The sequence below is a fragment of the Lepisosteus oculatus genome, chromosome 20, assembly GCF_040954835.1.
Source record: "Lepisosteus oculatus isolate fLepOcu1 chromosome 20, fLepOcu1.hap2, whole genome shotgun sequence".
NCBI classification, from domain to species: domain Eukaryota; kingdom Metazoa; phylum Chordata; class Actinopteri; order Semionotiformes; family Lepisosteidae; genus Lepisosteus; species Lepisosteus oculatus.
The window spans coordinates 2727911-2748720 of NC_090715.1; the positions used below are offsets into that span (position 1 = coordinate 2727911).

At 53.4% G+C, this 20810-nt stretch overlaps 1 protein-coding gene and 1 long non-coding RNA gene across 12 annotated transcripts in view; one reads left to right on the forward strand and one right to left on the reverse strand.

Moving 5' to 3' along the window:
• The window catches only part of chd9 (chromodomain helicase DNA binding protein 9), a 63693-nt gene continuing 42883 nt past the window's right edge, over positions 1-20810 (forward strand). For 5 of the 10 annotated variants that reach the window (XM_069181275.1, XM_069181278.1, XM_069181279.1 and 2 more), the window contains exons 1-2: positions 148-344; positions 4876-6574. In XM_069181275.1, the coding sequence (XP_069037376.1) occupies positions 5051-6574 (1524 nt within the window). In that variant the 5' untranslated portion in view covers positions 148-344; positions 4876-5050. Of the gene's footprint in view, positions 86-147; positions 345-1021; positions 1287-4875; positions 6575-10308; positions 10382-20810 lie in introns of those variants that run through there. The other 5 variants (XM_069181281.1, XM_069181283.1, XM_069181276.1 and 2 more) reach the window with 4 other exon arrangements.
• Positions 14560-20800, reverse strand: LOC107080045 (uncharacterized). 2 transcript variants are annotated; one of them, XR_011182831.1, is made up of 3 exons: positions 20497-20800; positions 17419-17743; positions 14560-16977 (listed from the first exon to the last, which is right to left on the reverse strand). It is a non-coding gene; the product is annotated as an uncharacterized lncRNA (long non-coding RNA). The 2 variants fall into 2 exon arrangements; XR_011182830.1 differs by having other exon boundaries at positions 14560-17743.

Genomic DNA, 20810 nt, shown 5'->3' on the forward strand with positions numbered 1-20810 from the left:
ATCTTGCGTGCCCTAACATTGATGCCCCGGATCCCCTCGAACCCCTGCCCCAAATCTGCCCCCGGCAGGTGTTCACGGCAGACAGGTGAGCGGAGGACCCGACACCGGCGGAAGCACCCCCAATTTTCCGCCGCCGACGGCCCAAATTTGCCAAACCCCAAGCTGTCCAATCAGAAAGCAAATAACTGATATGCAAATGCTGTGTATCATCACGTTAGCGGCGGCGGAACCGCTGAGGTCGCCAGCAGCGCTGGAACTAAAACTTCGCAAATAATCATTCTTCCCAAATTACAGGCGCCCGAGGTCCCCCGCCCTCCTCGCCAGGGGAAGCTCGCTTCTCGCCGGTAAGTTGCGACGCCGTGCTGGGGTCGAGGGGGAGCCGTGAGCCCGCCGTGGCTGTGATTTGAGCAGCTGTGGGTCTGGCTGTCATTTGGGAAAGGTAGAGAGAGGGCGAGAGGGATCTGTGCGTGTGTCGCTCAGGCAAGGCGAGCAGGAAATCCCTCTGATAAACTGCGAAATGCCCGGCTTCGTCTGCTCTCTCTGAGCTTTATTTTTAAGAAATGCCTGTTGGTGGTGGTGGTGGTCGTGGTTGTGGGGGGGGGGCAGGATGGAAAGTGTCACCTGGGCGTCTTGTCGAGACGCTCGGGCGGCTCAAGGCGGGGAAGAAGCGCTGGTGATGGCAGAGCAGGAATTGAAGGTGGCGGAGAGGAGGGGGGTGTCTCGGAGATTCCCCATATACGAAACACGGTGTTGCCCGAGACTGGGAAGCAAGCAAGGAAGAAGGAGGAGGAGGAGGGGGGTAGCCTTGAGTGCCGATCCCTCCCTCTCTCTCTCTCCCCCCCCGCCCTTCGCCAGCCAGCCTCAGCGTCACCCAGACGGGGGGGGGAGACGCACAGAGAGGTGAAAGCCGTGTGGAAAACACGTGTGCGCCTCGCTCGCAGCAACAAACCGGAGAGGAGCGGTGCAGCCCCCGCTGTCCTCAACTTACCCCCCCCCCACATCACCACCACCACCACCACCACCCGGAGGGACGTTTTCATCCGTCCCCGTCAGCGTAGCGTGCTGCCCCCCCCCTTCCACCCCGCATCACTTTCTGAAAAAAAAACAGGATTGATAAAACAACACAAAGAGTTGCTTCACTTGTTTTAAAGGGCTGCGGCTCAATTAGCAGACGGTTTGGTTTAAGGGACGGACTCCACATTTAGTCAAGGGGGGGTAGAGAGTGAGAGAGGAGGCCACTGAATGAGGAAGACATCGTTCAGCTCACACGCACACAGGATGCTAAGGTTAGTGGTTGTGTGTTTTTTTTTTTGGTTAAAAAAAAAAGGGCAGGCTGAATCTTAGACCGAGTTTGAGTCAGACAATAGAATAGGAAGTGAAGGCGCTACTACTTTTCTTCCTTGTGAACTAGTGAGGAGCTCCCCGGCCTAGCGAGCCCAGCGACACCCCGAGTGCGTCAGGCAGGTGTAGGGCGCCCGGCGCCCCGGCCGCGGCCGTCGGGGAGCCGCCGGCAGGCACCGCGGCGAGGGCCGGCGTTACTCAACACGGGGGACTGGGGAAGGGGGTGTTCGTGGTGGTGTGTGTGTGTGGTGGTGGTGGTGGGGTGTTATTGTTACATTTTAACTACTTGTTTGTGCGGCGGCGAGCTGTAGCGGAGCTAGCTGGCGTTTGTTTCCCCCGGCTGCTGAAATGTGCACGTCCGCACCTCTCCGTCCCCCGGCGTCTAGGAGGGCAAATGTTCCCCCGCGCCTTGTGTGCGTGTGTTGCGTGTGTGTCTATGTGTTTCTAGATCTATACTGTCGACGGTCTTTTGTTTCTGTGAAGAGTTTTCGAAGGTGCTCGGGAAACCAAAGTGCTTACGTAGATTATGTGGGACGAAGCGCACGACCGCCACGGGGCACCGAGAGCAGAAGTTTGTCCTCCGGTCCCTCAAAAAGTACTTGTTCTCCAGCTTTAGGGGCTACCCTGGGCTGTCTGTGATGTTTGCGTGCCAGCTGATGTTTCTGCTGACGAGTTTCTCCTGTCGGTGTCAACCCCCCCTCCGGCGTTCATTTTGTTGGCGCCTGACTTGGAAATGCACGCAAATTAAAAAAAAAAACAGGAGCTTTTTTTTTTTTTAAATGCGCAGTTAGAGATGGCCCTTCCTGGCAGGGGGGGGGAGCGTCAGAAGTTCAAGGCCCTGGCAGCTGTGCTCGCACTGGCGGCTAGGTGCTTTTCTTTTCATCTGCCTGTCGACGGTTCGTTGGTGCTTCCCTTCGCGAGTGACTCCTGAACACCGTCTCATCTCTCCCCCAAAACCATTTTGTTTCTATAATCGGTGGGGGGAGAAAATATTATGCTTTTAACTTACAAGCCTGAAAAACTCCTGTGAGGTAGTACTTGCCCAAACAAGCCAATACTTGAAAATATACATTTTCATGGCCTCCTTGGCATAACAGTGTATACTAGTAATTGAAAAGCTGGAATATTTTACTTGTATACAAAAATGGCTTTAAGGTCCATACTGCAGTACTGAGTGCTGTGAGCTCAGCTCAGACGGTCTCTGCTTGTGATGTAGGTGCAGCTGGAACTCACAAGGTGCAAAGTAGCCTCATGAGATTTTATTTTTTTTATCCTGTACAAAGTACAAATAAGGGCTGTCTGGCAGTCCCGAAGTGTCTGGCCTGGACTGTGTGCGTGCGAGTCCACGCGCCGTCTCTGTGACTCCTGCAGTTCACCGGCGCACTTCCTCTGACCCCAGCAGGTCTCTCTCGGTTGCCTCTTCTGTAACCGCGGTTGAGACGGGACAGCGTCCCAGCAGAGACCTGTGCTCTGCTGCATCCCGCCACTGCAGGAGACAGATCAGACCAGGTCCGCTGCTGAAAAAGACTGTTGCATCCATAAAACCTTGCGTTTGAATCTGGGGAAACTTAAGGGTATGGAAAATGGATTGAGCTGTTTCTGTTAATGTTTTATAGACGTGAAGTGGCATAAAGATAATCTTCCATCCTGGCGGAGAGTATGAGGAGAAGCGTGTTTTTTCTCAATTGGGCACATCTTACTGTAGAGCTGTCTAAGCCACAGAGTGCTGTGCCACGTCTCCCCGCTGAACATGCGCTGGTACAGACGTGAGGGGGATTGCATGCTGCTGTTGAGTAAGGCATTGTGTGTGCTGGCTGCTAACACAACAGAACTGCTAAGTCACTGCCGCTGAAATCCTCTTAGTACTGCTCCTTTCGTGAGGAGCCCTGAGCAGGGAGGCTGCCGGAGAGCTAGGGACCTCTCCCCAGCACCCCAGCACAGACACCTGACACTCCCGATGTCGGAACGGGGACACCCTCTCTGTCTGAAACGGTGTGGCCGGGACGTTCCTGCCGATTTCCCTGTCCTGTTAAGATGTTATTTTTTGGTCAGTAGCTGCTTGACCGTGTTTAGTCATGCGTTCTGAAAGTGCACTGCACCGTTTGCACCTGTGTTGAGCGTGGCGGTGTGGCTCTGCACCGCCTGGCTGTGTGTGTGCTGGGGGGTCACGCCTGCTCTGCCTCCAGCTCTGGGTGAGGGGCGCTGCCCAGTGTGCCCTTAGAGCTCTCTCAGCATGGGCATCTGTGTACAGACTGGCTTATAATTTTGTTTAACGTGGGGGTGGGGGATTGCACATCACCCCTAGGCTGTGCTAATACTAGGATCTTATTCTTTAATGTGATGGCGGATGGTCAGGTCCTGACGTGGTTTCGGACGCTGGTCGGGAAGCGAATGGGCCGGCTGCTTGTTTTGTTAACCTGCCAGACCTGGGTGGTGGAGTCGGGGTCGGGAGGAGGCCGAGCAGGAGGCTGCGGAAGAGGCAGGGATCCAGGAGTGTCGAAACAGGGTTGGAGAGGGAGAGGGTGGAAGAAGAGGAGGAGGAGGGGTGCGAGTGTGCACTGGCCTCTGGCAGGCAGCCCCCCTTGGTCAGGCGGAAGACAGGAGTGCAGGAAGGAGCTGTGCTTCGTGGCTGGTCTGCTGGCAGTGACCTCAGTCTTCCATGGCTCTCCAGTGATGGGGCAATGGCTGCGGTCTAGACGCTGTGCGCTGAGAGGAAGTCGAGCGAACTCTCGCCAGCTGTCTCTGGCCGTTCCCCCACACAGCAGGTGCAGCCCTCGTGCCATGTGGTGTGGTAGACAGCTCCTTTTGTTTGACACGGTATTTTAATAACTTGTTTTGAGTCAATAAAAATATAGTCTGCTTCTGCTGCTGGCTTGATATTTGGGAACCCTTCAGCTGTGCACCTGAAAGATGCGACACTCCACCCTGCTCTTAATTAACTGGCTCGCCCAGAAAGCCCTGTCTCTGGGCACCGTGAGAGAAACCAGCACAGGGCATTTAAGTGCTTGTTACTAAATAGTGATGCTTCATTTTTCATTCCCCACTGACAAGTTCTCTTGTAGGTTTTGATCACGACACCTTAGGAAACTAGGCCCTGATGTGAACAGTAAACTCAAAACCAAACTGCAACTGTGCACATACATGTGCAGACTGGGCGACGTCATGTCACGGCTTTGGCACTCTATATTGATTCCACGTGCCACTAGGGGTGATCTTTTACGAGCACGTAGCACCTGGGAGTTAAACTGTTGGCTCTGACAGGCTATCCGATTTAAGGAATCGCCTGGAATTTGGGCAGGTGTGCAAATGCATTTCCTGTCCAAATGGCACGGACTCCTGCCTTCTGTGCGTTGTGCTAACTGACCGGACTGCTTAGTGTATTCAATAAGACATCCAACCAGGAAAGTAGGATAGGCAGGAAACACGGAAAAGGAGGCGTATGTCGCACGTGGGGCGCAGGCTTCCGAAATAATGGAGGTCTCCATACGGGGCCTCGCTAACTCCCCTTCCTCCCTTTTTTCTTCCCACATACAGGCTCGTTGGGTGACGTAGCATGGCCTGACGTCGCATGCCTGTCGGCCTGCTTAGATGGACGAGCTGAGGCACTGCAGCCGGTGAACCTTTCTGTCTGGAAGAGTGAGAAGCCAGCGGGGGTCGGCGCCGCGGAGCCCTGCGGCGAAGGCTCACCGTAAAACGACGAGTTTGCACCATGACGGATCCCATGATGGACTTCTTCGACGACCCCAGCCTGTTTGTGGGGGGCCTGGACGGGCTGTCCGACGAGGGGTTCGCGGGCTCGGGGCCGGTGTCCCTGGTGGACGAGCTGAACCTGGGCGCCGAGTTCGAGCCCCTGCAGGTCGAGCCCCTGGGTGGGGGGAAGCACCCGGGCATGGCCCCCCCGCCGGCCTCCGCTTCCTCGCAGGCGGGCCTGCCCTTCGAGCAGCAGCTGGGCCAGTTCGACGTCCTGAAGGGGCCCCTCCCCCTGGGGCAGCCCTTCTCCCTCGCCGAGGGCGGCGCGGCGGGCGGGGGGAGGAACGCGCTGCACCCCCAGTACCACAGCTCCCCGGTGCACCAGCCCCCCCAGCCTAACGGGTTGTTCCCCGACAGCAGCCCGATGTGGGGCAACCAGGAGCAGAGCGGGAATGTTTTCCACCAGCCGGCGCCGAGCCAGAGCTCGCAGCTGGGCCAGCAGCAGCATCAGCAGCACCACCACCACCACCATCACCACCACCACCACCTGCCGCAGCCCCAGTACATGAGCTCCCAGCCCGGCCAGCCGCCCAGCAAGGGCTTTGCAGAGCACCACGACTTCGCCTACTTCCCGAGCAACCCCCAGCCCCACGCGGCGCTGCACCGCCAGCAGGCGCCGCACGCCGCGCCCCATTCCCTGCAGCCCGCGCTGGACCGCAACGGCAGTCCCTACGGCCCGGTCCAGGACGCCCTGGGCCCGGCGAGGCCTTTCCCCGCCGGCAGGCGGTTGGGCCGCCAGTTCGCCGGCCCCCCGGAGGACCTGGCCCTGCCCTTCTCCAGGCCCCCCTCCTCGTCCTCCTCGTCCTCGCCCTCGTCGTCCTCCTCCTCCTCCCTCGCCCTGTCCTCCTGCTCCGTCGGCTCCGGCTCCGCCTTCCCGCCTCCGCAGTACTCCTTCCCCGGCGAGCCGGCGTCGAGCTGCGGCAGGCACCTGTCTTCGGCCCCGGCAAGCCACGCCCCCGGCGCCAGCACGGCGGCCCTGCACTCGTCCCTGCCGGGCTTCGCGGGCCCCGGGGACGCGTTCGCCATGCTGTCTGGGGCGGCCCAGCAGCAGGCCCCCCTCAACCCGGCCGGGAGGAGCCACTTCCAGGCCGTGCGGCACGCCCGGCAGCCTCAGGGGGGCTTCGGCGGCTCCCCCATGTTCCCGGAAGGGTTGGGCTGCTTCCCGAACGCGATGGGCGGCCAGACCTCGGACCACCGGCAGAGCTGCGCCCCGGCCCTGCGCCCCCCCGCCAGCAGCAACGGCTTCCAGGCGCTGGAGGACAACCTGCTGCAGCAGGTCGGGGCTCACGAAGGGGCGTTCGAGGGGCTGGGGGCGCCGGACCTCCTGGGGGACGACCTGCTGCCTCAGCTGGAGGCCGCCCTCGGCCAGGACGACCCCATGGAGCCCCAGCACGACTCGGGCAGCTCCTGGGCCAACGGCAACCCGGAAGCGGAGGACGAGGAAGAGGAGGGGAATTCGTTCTCGCTGGACTACAGGGCGCAGGTGAGGGTTTTTATTTCACACCCCCCACCCCCCCCCCACCCTCGTCTCTGGAACCCGCGTTGGATAAAAGCACTGGCGCCACGGTTCCAGTCTCGCGTCTTTCATCAGCACAAGTTCTCCGTTTCATAGGCGGCTTCAAAATGAAGACTCATTTCAGTATCGAAACTGGGTAGAAAAAGTTGTGCTGCGTAAACCCAGGAAGGCAGGCGATTTGAATGTTGACGTTTAGCGTTTTAGTTCTGCGCAACGAAAAGGACAAATTGGGGACTTTCTGCTGCGGAGCGCTGAGGACTGGGGCGGTGCTGTGCAGCCGTGGGTCTCCCGGGTGGGTCGCAGGGGTGGTCCTGCAGTTATTCCCCACGGGCAGGGGGACACGTGCGTTGTCAGAATGAATAGTAGAGCTGGGGGTTGGCCTGGGGCAGAGGGGTGGTAGTTCCATTGGAGCCACACACTGCGTCTCGCCAGGCCCGGGCTCATCCATCGTGAGAAGCTGGCCTGTCACGAGGCCTGCAGGTGGGGTTTCTGTTCATACAGGATGGGTGCAACTCGCTCCAGGTACAGCAGCAGTGCCGGCACGAGGGCCTCGAACCCGGAGCCAGCTAGTCACGAGGGCAGAGACTTACCTGTTGCACTGGAGGGGTGGCGAACGCTGGCCTCCCCCGACCTTCCCGTAGCGCAGTTTTGGTGCAGCTGCTTGCTTAATGCGGTCGTTGGTCCCTGAATTGGTTAGCAGTTAATGAAGTGCTCAACGGGCCGATTGTGTGAGTCCCACAGCAGAGCGGCGTTCGGAGGGACTCTCGAGGAGCTTGTGGTTTGTTTTTGGAACGCGCGCAGATGCGTGCGCGGCTCTGTTTGTATTCGAAAATGCGGCAAACAGGTTATGGAGGCTCGGCGCCTTGTTGAGCACAAGCGGGAGGCAGATCCCGACGGGCCGAGGGCTGGACCACGCCTCTTCCTGTCTCTGGCAGAGTCGCCTCCCAGAGACAACCTGTCTCGTGAAGCGAAAGAAAGAAAACCGCGGCTCGCGCCTGCAGTGTGCTGTAGAGCTCAGCTATCCCTGGAAGGTCCACTGAACGTTCTGAAAACCTGCCATTGTGGGGGAGGCCCAGTCTCCATTAAATCGCACTGATCGCAGTCTGGGCACACGGGCTGCAGGCAGAGACTGATTAGGAATGGCAGCAGTGTCTTCAGGTCATATTGTAAGCGTGCTTAAGGCTATAATGAGATGTGGGTCAGTGTGGAGCGAGAGTCCTCATCCCCTCGCTGATGTCTGGGAGGTGGTGGTGTGCATTGCCCTGGAGTTTATCTGTGCATGGGGGGGCGAGAGAGACGGCAAGAGTGGAATGACCTCAAACACAAGGCTAGCCCGGCACCCAGCAGAGTCCAGCAGGCCAATAGCACGCGCCGTAATAGTTTCATGTCCAGCCGACCAATTGGCATGCAGGGCTGACCGCAGGTCGGCGGTCTTGTTTGGGTTTTGCTGTCCCAGTGTGAGGTGGGCTTTGTGCGTTCGCACAGTTCAGCGAATAGGAGCAGCTTAAGTAACGCCAGCTCCATCAGGACACAGACTGCGGGCTAGAGCACATGAGCTGTGTTTAATCTCCGCGCAGGTACAGCGCAGCAGCCGTCAGATCTTTGTCCGATAGAGGAGCCCTGCCAGTTTTCTTGAGTCAGTGCTCCCGGCTGATGGGACTTTACCTAACCAGGCTCTGACACCTGTGAATCCTGTGGCCTTTTGGAAAGGACAAAATGAGTAGTAATATTGATTTAGTCAAGGGGTGGGAAGGTATGATTTAATTCTACACTCCTGCTGAAAGTCTGCAGAATAGACTATGTAGTGTAATAAAAGTCACATTTGATTAAATTTAGGGGAAAATGCGAGAAGATAATCTGAAGTATCCCTGTATGTTGACTCTTGCCAAAGCTTCTTTCAGGTCCGTTAGATCAGTACCAGCAAGCCCTCTGCCGGTTCTTGTTACAACATGGAAAAGATTTTCTGTCTTCGGCATCTCTTGGGTGTGAGCTCCCAGGAGTGCACCTGGTGCAGCTAGCCTCCTTGAGCCCGCTGTTTCCTCCATATCCGCTCGGATGTCTCCGCTGGCAGCTCGGATCGGTGCTCCAGTCCCTTCCTGCAAGCCCGGGCGAGCGAGTGGTCCTGGGTGTGGTTTGGGGCCGTGGCAGGTGTTGCTGCGGTTCTGTTTCCTGCCATGACAGGACTGCCATCGTGTTGGGGCGCTCGGAGCTGTGACTGCCTGCCTGCAGGCCTCTAGGTCTCCATCATCGTGTGCAGGCGACACCTGGCGCTCGTGCGCAGCTTCTTGACTCTTCAGACCAGAGGATGTGGTCAGAGAACTTGTTTGGCTTGTCTGTGTACACTGTGGCATCCTGTGCACGTTTAGTTTCGCGAATTTTCTTGAAGAGTAGGTCTTGGCATGGGTTAGTGCCTTTATTCTTTTTTTTTTGTACAATCCCGAGCACGTTGCGGATGTTGCACCGATTGCTCTGTAGCTCCTGCGCCGTTTCTCTCGAGCGAAGCAGCACGCCCCTGTGATGTGTTTTTCTAAATATGGGACATGGTTTTCCTCGCTGGAGTTTTTTTCCCCTAAATAAGCGATGGGGCCGTGACTCTCTGAATCCCCTTCGGTGCAAGGCCTCTTTTTGGAGGTGCCGGTGGGGTTTTCCCTCCCAGCTGCAGGCCAGTGTGGGGGGCTTTTCCCTGCGCAGCGGGGGTGGGAGCTGGCGGGGACTGGGCAGGGCTGCGCGAGAGAGACAGGTGGGGAATCCCCATGTGGTTTTCTTGCACACTTGTGTACGATTGTGCTGGATACTCTGTGCAGTGGGGGCATCCCTTCCCATTGGCTTGCACTTACCTTAGGCTTTATGTCAAAAGGCTCTTTTTCTGGTACCAAAGTATTTACTCTAGCCTATAAAAAAAAAAGTTGGTCTTTGGGGTTTCAGAAATGTAAAAGGTGCCTCGTAGAATATTTCTTTTCTGTTGCTGGTATTGAAGTATGCAGCATGTTTGGATATTCACAGAGGAACATAAGGCTTGCAAGCGAGGAGGCCATTCAGCCTGTCTTGCTTGTCCAGTTAAATGAGCTTATCACCCATGAGGACACGCCTGTCTGCAGGATTCTTTTATTTGCACTTTGAACGTTAGGCCCAGAATTATTCCATCCCTGCACGCTGCCGTGCGCGGGGGAACGAGGAAACAGCCAGACCCATTTTTATCGGCTCTTTTTTGTTGTCGGTTGTCGTTATTTTGGTTGGAAACACAGATACTGTAAACAGACCAGGTTTGGTGAGTGGCCACATCACCTGGGACAGGGCAGAGAAGGGGGGAATGAGACCCAAGTAACAGGGGGACGCCGCCTGGATTCGGCGATTCTATTTAGTGGCTGAGCTGGTGAAAGAAGATGATCGGAGCTAGGGGCCGAGTCGCCGGCCCGGTCTCTTCCTGACACGGCTGGAAAGACTTATATAACACGCAGACAGGCGGAACTGCAGCCAGCTCTGAAACCCGATTCCCCTGTCGCTCATGTGCTCGCTGGTGGGAGGAGGTCTGAGAGAGAGAGAGACGTTGCCACTCTTTTCCTCTCCCAGACGGCAGGCCTGTCTGCGGAGCTCCCTGGAGGGGGAGGAGAGGCGGGGTTAAAGGTGAACAGGAAGCCGGCTCCAGGAACAGGGGGCGGAGCCGTGGGGGGAGGGCGAGAGGGGGTTGTGAAGGGAGGGGGGGGGGGGGGCTGTTCTTGGATCAGAAACCGCCACTGAAGAGCATATGGGATTTTGGCCAGCCTCAACTACACAGTAGGTCTGACAAATAACCATTCTTTTGGGAGCTGTTTTTTTTTTTTTCCTTCTCTCGCTCTTTCCAAGGGGGCCTGAGAGTTCAGCGTCTGGCTCTGCTGATCGGTTGTCACGCTGGAATTTCATGCTTGCGGGTTGTGACGCAATCAGCACTCCATGAGCTCGAGGCCTGCCGCCCATTAACCTTTTGCTTACAGGAGAAAGTTCTCCCCGCCTGGCTTGCCGTAAGAGGGAAACCACGAAGCCGTCTTTTGTCTGGCTCCATGGTTTCTCCGAGCAGGGACCTGAAACCGTGTGTCGAAGAGGGGCAGTCACAGCAGACCTGAGATGGGACTGCTGGTGGACCCTTGTGCTGCTCTGGGGATATTTTCATTTTGTTTTGCTTGCGTTATGAACGGATGCCTCGAAGGCTTTCACAGCTTCTCTTTTCCGGGAATAAAGCTGGTTCACGTGTGTGATCCGGGTTGATGGTTTTGTGTTTGAGAGAGAGTAGGTAATTTTTTTTTTTGTTGGTGTTGAGGGTGCAGGCAGTTTTAGCGAGAGAACCCGCGGGCTGACAGGTTCCTCTGGTAACCAGTAGGTTACAAAAGCTGATCTGTTTCTCTGGCTCTTGGGCTGTAACCTGTCGGCTTGCTCTGTGAAAGCAAGCTATTGACATCGCACATCATTTGGTGTGCTACAGTAGCCAAGGCCCAGATCATTTCTGCTGCACACAGCTGGCCAGATGTCATGACTAGTTCAGGGAATTCGAGTAAAGTAACCCTTCTGGAATATTAAAAAAAGTTAAAAACCTACATCGAGGCTAAATGACACTTTCCATGCAGGATTGACTTTAAGAATCGAAACAAATAAAGGAATTTCACCATTCCACTCGTCTTAGAAATCAGAAACAGTTTTCAGGGTCTCATGCTAATGTGGTACCGTCAGTATGACGGAGTGGGTCCCTAGGTGGAGATTGTAAAGGATGTTTTATATTGTAACGAGATGTTGCTGTTTTCCTAGTTGTTATGACCTCATTAAACAGTTCGTTAATGAAAACAAAGCTTTTCTTGATTTAAATGTTGTATTCAGGAGAACTTTCGGACTTGTGTTGACATTAAAATAACCAAAGGCAAGACTGGGCCGCAGGTCCTTGTCTGCTGTAGAACTGGCAGGCGTGTGGGTGTAAGTGGGTGTGCATGTGGTTTTAGGGATTTGTTGGGATGCCTTGGGATTTTCCTTGTCCCAGGGAGTGAAAAGTGAGTTTGAGCATGAGTTGTTTTGGAAGTGCTCATTTTTGTTGTGAACTGTAGTTTTACTTTATTCCTCGTTGCTGCTAGATTTTGATGGTGAAATATCCTGCAGTCTGTCAAACGACGCATATCCGAGCCCCTGTGGACCGTTTGAATGTGAGCTTGATCGTGAACCGTGCAGACTGGAGGGCACTGTGCAGAGGGAGAGTTACATGGTCAGCATTTGTAGAGTCGCAGATCCCCGATTTAGAAATACTGCCATCCTGTTTGTTGGCCACTGCCGTTAAAGTGATTTTGAGTGTTGAAGTGAAAGCCTAGTTTCTTTAAAACCTGCACAAAGAAATGACTGGTGTGGAAGATAAGGACTAGGAATTGTCGTCAGGAGAATGTACAGTACAACAGTTACAAATGAGAAGAGGGCTTTCAGCCCATCTCTCTTGTTTGGTTGTTAGTAGTTGATCCAGCAGTGTCAGGCAGTTGTTTCCTGAAAACTGCCAGGGGTATTGACTTTGACAACATGGCTGGGCAGCACGTTCCATCCTCCCACAACCCTTTGAGTAAAGAAGTGTCTTCTCCTGTGTCACAAGAACGAGAGAAAACAAGCTCAACGGGGGGACTTGTTCCTTTGGCACATATGTGAAGTTTTAAAAACTGTGCCACAGATTGTTTGAAAATATTACAGTAGGGATATCAAACAATGTTCTGTGCTAGCTTTTTGTTAGTAAACACTTCTTTTTAAGCACCTAAGTAGTTTCTTCTCTTTCACGTTGTGCATCTGCAGTGTGTTTTACTACCTGCGTGTAACTCTCTGTACTTGTTTGTTAAATGTGCAAACAGGAGCGAGGCGACAGTCGTGAGTTTTGTCTTAAGCCTTTTTGAGTTTCCGTTGCTCCTTCTGCAGTGTTTGCCAATTCCCTTATTTTGCGATCATCTGCGAATCTGGCTAGATTACTGACCAGACCAGAACTGAGATCATTGATATTAATTAGGAAGATCATTTCTGATATAATTGACAGCAGTGCAGCTGTGTCATGAAGTCGGTCTGTGGTGAGTGTTTGTGAAGCCTGGTAGCCTTTGGTCTTCTGTGCTTTAGCCTGCTGTTCGACAGTGGTGCTTTTCCAGTGGGGGCCGGGTGTGTGGGTTTTCCACGGTGAGCGGCTTCACTCCTCGTCTCCTGGGCACTGCCGCCCCCCCCGACCGGCCTCCCCAGGCACCTGCAGCTGCGCTGGGAGGAAGTGGAAAATCTGAGCGGTCAGGCGAGGAAGGAAGGGAGAAGAGGAGCGGAGGAGGAGGAGGTGGGGGGAGGGAGAGGGAGGGAAGGATAGCAGGAGGACGCCAAACATGGAGATCCACAGAAGCCCTTCTCTCCCCTGAGGTGTCCCAGCAGGGTCTGCAGCGTGCCTCCGGTTTGAACAGAAGGGGTTGTTAATAATGCAGAGTCGGTAACCGCCTGCGATTGTGCCCCCCGCTGTGTGCCTGGTGGAGAAGGCCCGGAGTACTCTACCGGCCTTCAGCAGTCCCTTTCAGTCTTGTCATGTTTTGGGGGGGCTTCACCTTCTCCCCCTCTCGGAGAGGGCTGCTGGCGTGTTTTTGGACAGCAGTTGGCACCCAGCAGGGCCATGTGATCTGGCGCTGCAGGGCCTGTACACACCTCCCATCTCGTGTCTGGTCTGCAACCACAGCAGCCCTGCGCTCTGACGTCGGCCCGCCAGGGGATGGTTTATCACTCGGAACAGAGCTGCGTTCTGTAGCTTAGCACATGAGAGAGGCGACGAGAGGAGGCCATTCGGCCCATCTGGAAAGCAAAGCTGCACGACAGCCTCAAAGGGAGCTTTAGAAACCTCTGGAAGTTCTCCTATTCTCTGTCCCCCCCCCCTTGTGCTTTCGGAAGTGAACTCGCTGTTGTTTCTCACACTGGGTAGGTCTCCTCTGGCATACGCCTCAGCTTTGTGACATCACAGCTTCCCACATCAGAGCCGTTCTGAGGTTAATCTGCTGATGACCTCATCGTGTGCTGCTGAAGAATGCCTCTCTTGAGCTCAGCCTCTCTGCGCCAGAGTTCCCAGAACAGCAGCAAGCATAGCAAGTGTCTGGTCAGACTCCTAAGAATGCACATCGTGTTCCCTGCCGTCAGAATCCCCGGTTAATCTAGCTTTCATAATGGAAACCTTTAGAATTTTGCTGTTGCATCAGAAATGCAGCGTTTTAAAATTCTTTATTAGGCAGCCCAGTTCCAGTTTTCAATGGATGATTATTTTTTTGTACCGTGAAACGCCCGAGCTGTACTTAACCCTTGGAATTTTGGGTGTGGAGAACGAGAGCCGATGCTTTGTGCACGGCGAGCGGCGGTGATGAGCTCCTGCCGTGCAGAGCAGCAGGCTTTGATCATGATCATGTGGGCGAGCTGTGTCTCCACTGACCGCAGTCTGACCCCTTTCTCTCCCTAACCGCTGCCAAATAAAGGCAGTCGCTGGCCCCCCTGACCTGTCCCCGGTCTCTCCAAAGAAATGCCGCCTTCTCAAACCTATCAGGGATGCGAATAGCAGAAGCGCCCCCACCCTTAATTAAATTAAGAAGTCAATTAATTTGATTACAGTGTAGACTTAATACTGCTCCTGCTATTAAGCTGCGGTCCTGAGGAGAGGTTTAAATAGGGCTCGTTGATAACGGTGAACCTCTTTTGAAATAGAAAGTACTAATGAGCCTCATTTCTAGTGCTAATGGCTGAATTTAAAGAATTAACGGGCCAGTTAATGTTCAGAGAACGCTGCATTTATCAACAACCTAAAAGTGGTACTGTATGCGTGTGGATATATGAAGGCCACTGAGGTTGTCAAGTCTTGTCTGAGAACACTGTCTAAATGTTATTTCTCTAAATCTTAAAAAAAGGGTTTTATCTTGAGATGTGTAACTGTATATTTAATGAAATTGCAGGTTAGAAAAAGGTTTCACTGTTGGTGTTTAATTTAAGATTTCTTTTGCAGGGCCTCATGTTTATTTTAAACCTTATGTGATCTGGTTTCAGGCTGTGTGTGTCTCTGGGGGCGGGGTGGGCGGTACAGTGCGTTTGTGCTGATCCGGTGCGGGCTTGCAGCGCCGCGTTTCTGCGAAGGCCAGGCCCCGCTGTCTGCGTCCCCTCCCTCGCCCCGAGTTCCTCCTCCTCCTCCTCCTCTGTGGGTGGGCCTGGCAGGGGTGCGAGGCTGTGTCTCGGGGGGCGCCTGCTCTTCTGGGGGCGCGGGGCCCATAACTCCCTGGCACGCCTGAGAAGAGGGTAGACGTCATCAAAGCTTGGGAAAGATGCCCGCTGCCCTGCCTCTCCCTGCCACCAGCAGACGGCAAGCAGGGGGGGTGGCGTTTCCCAGGGCGCTCGCCCGCGGCGCACACCGGAGACGTCACCACGCGAGTCGGGAGATCGGCCAGGGGCGCCACCTTGCTCGCGAGCTGCTCGTCACATTAGCTGGCTGTCCTGCCTGGGCCAGATTTACTGGATCTGCAAGGAGGCTCGCTGAAACTCGTGTTCAGCTTGATACAGAGGACATTAACCAAAATAGAACTCAGCACTGGAACTGTCTTGAGTTCCCCCGATGACTACTGCTACCCGCTGGCTGTCGGGTGTAAATGTTAGCTTTTCTCCTGTAGCTTTGCTGAAGCCTCTTATGTTGAGTTGAGCATCAGCGTCAAGAAGCATCCCCAGGTCCATGCGTTGAGACTGCTGTCTTGTGTGTACCTGGCAGTGCGTTTAATACCAATGACATGAGGCACTTATTTACACAAAGGGTTGTGGGAGTGTGGTGCACATTGGCTGCTAACTACCAAATGGGCTGGATGGGCCGAATTACCTCTTTTGTAACCGTTCTTGTGTTCTTCTAGGCTTTCAAAATGCCTTCAAACTATCAGTCTGAACTTGATGGGAGAGGGTTCAGTTCGACCAGTTATGGCTGGTTTGGACTTGTTAACCTTTTTCCATCCAGATTTCAAGGACATCTGGCCATTTTTTCAACAACTTAATCCCATTCAGGGGGAGCCGGAACCTTTCCCGGCCAGCAATGGCGTTAGGCAGGGGTACCCTGGGTGAAACGCCAGTCCACAGCAAGGGTCAACCCCTTTTCTGCAGGTCTTAAATAGCTGCTAGGTGGTTTTTCCTTCAAGGCGGAGGGTAATTTAAAAATAACATGAAACTTCATGTGATGGTGTATAGTATTTAAGCTCTTATGCACTCTTAGACATTGTCAGTTCAGGTCGGTGATGACAGAGTCCGGTCTAGCCCCTCTCCTCCTGTCTCTTGCTGCTCAGGATTGTCCTTGAATGCAGCTCAGCTGCTCAGCGCAGGCTGTAGCCTGTCGTTCTCGATTCTGTAAATAACACTTGTGACTCAGTGGCGAGTGCAAATGTGTCCCATTACTGTGCCGTGCCACAGTCGGTGCGTTGCGCTGTTGCGCTCCTTAGAAATGATCTTTTTCTGTTGCTGCGGTGCAGCCTCATGTCAGCCCTTTTCTAAATCCTGGCGGTCATGATCCCAGAGTGCTCTGTGCAGAGGAGGGGAGTGCTGAGCAGGCAGAACCAGGCTTGTGGCTGATTGGACATGAGGCCCCATTTAAGCCTGCTGCTCTTTTTAATCAGCTCAGGAAGCATCACTGAAGATTATGTCCTATTTAATTTGTTCACGGGGCATCTCTTCATCCTTCGCAACTTTTAATTGGTTGAGACACCAAGGCCTAATTCGTTCATCTGATCTTTTACCCTTGCCTCGCAGTGCAGTCATACAGGAAGGTTAAGATCAGGCGGGTGTTTGGTCAGGGAGTATCTGCGTCACTGTGCACAGTTCCTGCAAACATCAGGCGTCTGCTAACTGAGGGCTTCCAGGTGGTCTGAACCATGCAGAGTGATGAGCCGTACTCTTCCTCACACCTGGCGCAGATCCCCGGAGCTGTGCTGCTGTTGTCATCACACTGTGATGCAGAAGGCAATGATTCTAAAACTGCTTCTTTCTTTGGAGCATGGTTCGATTAATCAGATGATACTAGTTTCTCTAGACATTTTTTTGCAAAGTTATTCTCTGGGGGAAGGGGGGCTTGTTTCAGCCTTTCAGTAAAAGTTTTTTTTTTAAATAGTAGTGCTTGGTTTTTTTGTGCTGTCTCCTTTGGTAGGAAATGTTTTATTTTCCTTTCTCTTGTGGATTTGAGAAGCTCGCTCTGTCCGGGTGCCTCAGGGAAGGGAAGTAGTAGTCTAGTTGCAGATCAGTAATCGATCCAGAGTCCATCCCACTCCACCAGGGTGACGATCCTCGTCCCTCGTCCCACGTCCCAGCTGGGATGCCACTGAGCTTTACAGCCCATTCAGGGTTTCACTTCTTTGTTGTTTTTTCTAGAAGTAAAAATAGTAAAAAACAGTGAGGGGGAGGGGGTGACAAAAAGAGGAAGGGATGTACGTTCCTGAGTAAAACTGAATTAGATTAGACGACCAGGAAGCACCTGATGTACCTGATGGAGTCTAAAAAAACTGCTAACCTAGATTTCAAGGACGTTTCTTCTGTGGCACAGTTAGCCTTTCCTTTCCTGTCAGTTTTTTTTTTCTACGCGCGCAGGAGCTGACAGGGACGCAGTGTACATTTCCAAACAGAATACAGCGTAGGGAAGATAATATGGAGGGGCGATGCTGAGCTTTGGAGATCAAGGAGGGTGTTTGGGAGGGGGAGCAGGATGAGGTTGGGGTAGAGGAGAAAGAGGAAGAAGGGTTTGATCCAGGAGGAAAGAAAAGGACAATGTACATAACGGGGCTGGTAATTAATAGCTCTGAAAGTGGCACCTGCGTTGTGTGTGTATTGAAGGAACACACACTCCTCTCAGCCTTGAAGAGAGCACATTTGCATTTTAACTGTTCTGTTACCAAGGAACTGCGGTGCAGTACAGAACCGTGCCATGTGACCAGCCAAGCATGTGCACAACTGCCTGGCTGCGCTGCTCGCTCTTAGTGTTTTTTAGTTACTGCGTGATGCTCATCGTAGCGTCTTATTTTCAGGCAGGATCTGGAGAGGAGAGGGAAGGCAGGGAGGCCGGAGAGCCCACTGTCCTCTGAATCAGCCTGTCTCTAGGGGCAGGCTTGCATGTTAGCTTCCTCACCCAGGGTGTTTCTGAAAGGAAACGGAGAACTGTTTAAAAATGCAACACAAAAACATTTTACAAAACCGGAGCTGGACAAGTGGCGTGTGTTAGACTAAAGCAGGATGATTTTTGCTCTAGTTTGATGAACGTTAAAAGGTGATTTGTGATCTTTTTATTTTCTTGAATGGTGATGGGCTAACGGATGTGCTCATTTCACCAGTTAGGAAAGCGCAGTCTGGAAGGCGTGACCTGATCCTTTTCCAGTGGTCCAAATTCCAAGGACTGGACAGGCTAAGCACTTAAAGGGACAGCGTGTACATTATCTGCCACCTGGAGCACTGGAACGGGGAGCACAACACCTGTCTGTCCTCAGCCCCACTCATCAAGCCCGTTGGATAGTAGTTGGTTAATCCAGGCGTCCCATCCACCTATTTCTTGAAAGAAATGGGATTCTGGCTTCGACAGCATGACGTGTTCTTGTTCCACAGCTGCTACAGCCCTTGCACTTTATACAGCTGGCTATGTTGCTAAGCAATGTGGAACAGCAGTGTGTCACCTGGGAATCGAACTGTCAGCCTTCCCGTGGCCAGTCCAGAGCCCTGACCACTGCTCCACGCTGCTGCCAGCGAATCTTATGACAGACGGGGTTGCTTTGTTGACGTGAAATGGAAAACGTTTCTCATGCAGTGACACTCGGAAGTGCAGCAGTGTAGGAGAACAGAGGAAGATTCCCATGGTCCTGAGAAGGTGAAGACCCTGCGGCTCTGATAGAGCCGTTTTTGCTCTCACCGCTGCCCTGCGTGTAACTGAATTTTTCTGTTTCCTTCGCTGTGAGGCGGATGGATGATTTTAAGATTTCTTCTAAATCGCATTAGGGACAGGAAGCATTGTGTTTGGGTGGAGAGTCTCCCTTATTTTTGTGTTTATTTTAATGTCATTCCACATGGTGGGTGACTCTTCAGCTGTGCATCCATTACGAGCTTACAGTTTCCAGATGGTCATGGTGTAACATAGAGCTCAGCAGACAGGAAAAAATCCAGGAACGGTCGAACATCCAAAGCATTTATGAATCTCAGACTAGATGTCGGTGACGATCCGGGTTTGCGTGTTGTTTTCCAGTAACAGGAGGGCTACCCCTGTGTAGACCGCGGTTTTTTCCCCATCACTTGCAGTTTTTTTTCTGGTTGTTTTTAAGGGTTCAAATTAGCGTGTACCTCAGTAAGGCGCCCTTGTTGGCATGGCAGGTATGGCCGGTGCGTTTTGCACGAGGAGATGTGTGGCTGTAAAGAAGTAATGAGCCAGCCTGGCGCACTCGTCACGGCCGCCCCTTACCAGCAGGGGGCGGCGGCGGGCCGGTGTGCGGCAGGGCACCAGGTCCTCCTGTCGTGTTCCTCTGGGCTCCAGTTTCCGTGTCCTGGGACTGTTTCGTACTGCCCTTCCCAAGATGGCTTCCCCACTCCATCGCTCTGCCCTGCCAGGAGCAGCCTCGGTCCTCTCCACTCTGTCCACGCGAGCTTTCACACACAGACAGGCTGCAGTCTCTCGGTTTTCCTGTTGTCTGGAGTACGTGGTAAATTTGTTCAACTACGTGTTCATCGTATATATATATACCTTTCATGCCCATTTTTGTATGTCCGTGAAGATCTGTCTTTTAAAGGAACACACTGGCTGTGGAAAGTCAGCGTTTTTATTCTGGTTTTTAGCATTTCTTTTTTTTTTGTATTTTTAACAAACAGCCAAGGTCATTTGGTGTTTGCTTTCCAGAAACACGTATAGCAGGCGGCCAGTGGGTTTAGGAGGCCGGTCTGGAACAGGGGCTCCTCTCTGTCCCCCTGGCCGGGGTCACTGCCCTCTGACCTCTGACCTCAGCGAGTGATATTCTGAAAGCTCTCTGGCACTGAGCACTTTGCAGAGGCTGTTTCTGATGACACCCCTGCAGCCCCCCTTAAAAAAAAAAAGCAAATTTCTCATCCAGAAATGATCCAACAGTTAGGTAATTTGTTGAATGAAACTTGTTTTCTCTAGGTTGGAGGTTAACCTGCCCCCACCTTAACTTGCCTGGTTTCCCTGCAGAGTTAAGATCGGCTATGCATGGCTTTGTTTAGTTGTCCTTTCATTTGCTGGTTACCTGTTTTGTTCATTGCTTAAAGTTTCTGTAGCTTCAAATAGTGATTACTATTACGAGGTTTTTCCATCAGTGGTATTTTTTTTAAATACAGGTAATTATATCTCCTGAATAAAAAGTCATGGGAATAAAATAGGTGACGAACAGATAGGTAGATTTTTAATCCTGTGGCTTTCCAGAGGTTTGGCGTTTTAACGGCTTCAGTTCAGTTGTTTTAGAGTACTGGATATACTGGAATACTGGAGCTCCGTTCAGAAGTGCGCAAGGTGAAGTGGTACGGACGAATGCAGAGAGGATCCGGTCCAGTTCATCCCAGGGTGTATTAGCTTGTCAGTTTCGGAACATTTAGTCCTTTTGGGGTTAAGTTGCACGGTCTAATGGAATAATAACTGTTAGCTCCATCTGCTGGCTTAATTCCACACACAACGAAAGAGAGAGAGAGAGCGAGCTAGAGAGAGTGAAAAACGAGTCAGGATTTTAACGACATCTCTAATGTTCATGCTGATGCATTTTGATGCTTTGTGCTTTCATTTTACATCGCTTTCGTGGAGGCTGACTGGCTGTGCAGGCTCTCCGGCGCGCGAGAGGGGAGGAGATAGAGGGAGGAAAAAAGTAACAACACAAAACCCTTTTGTGTACAAAGAAGGAGTAGCCTACCTTAGCCGGGGATGTGAGCGAGCCGAGAGCCGGGAGCCGAGCCCCAGTGAATCAATGAGAAGGGAGGAGAGAGGAAGAGCGAGCGACAGACGGGAGCCTTTGACAGAAGAGGCAGAAGGCGAGCTTTCCCAGCTGCCATGCACCCTCTCCGAGCAGCCTAGATACAGAGGCAGTTAGGCAGTCGCCTCCTAATGCTCTCCTCTTGAGCCCAGCCTGGGGGTGGGGGCGGGGGGCAGCAGAAGGGGTCGGCGCTGCTGCTGCTGGTGGTGGCGGCGGCGGCGGCGGCGGCGGTGGTGTTGGTGGTGGTAGCAGGG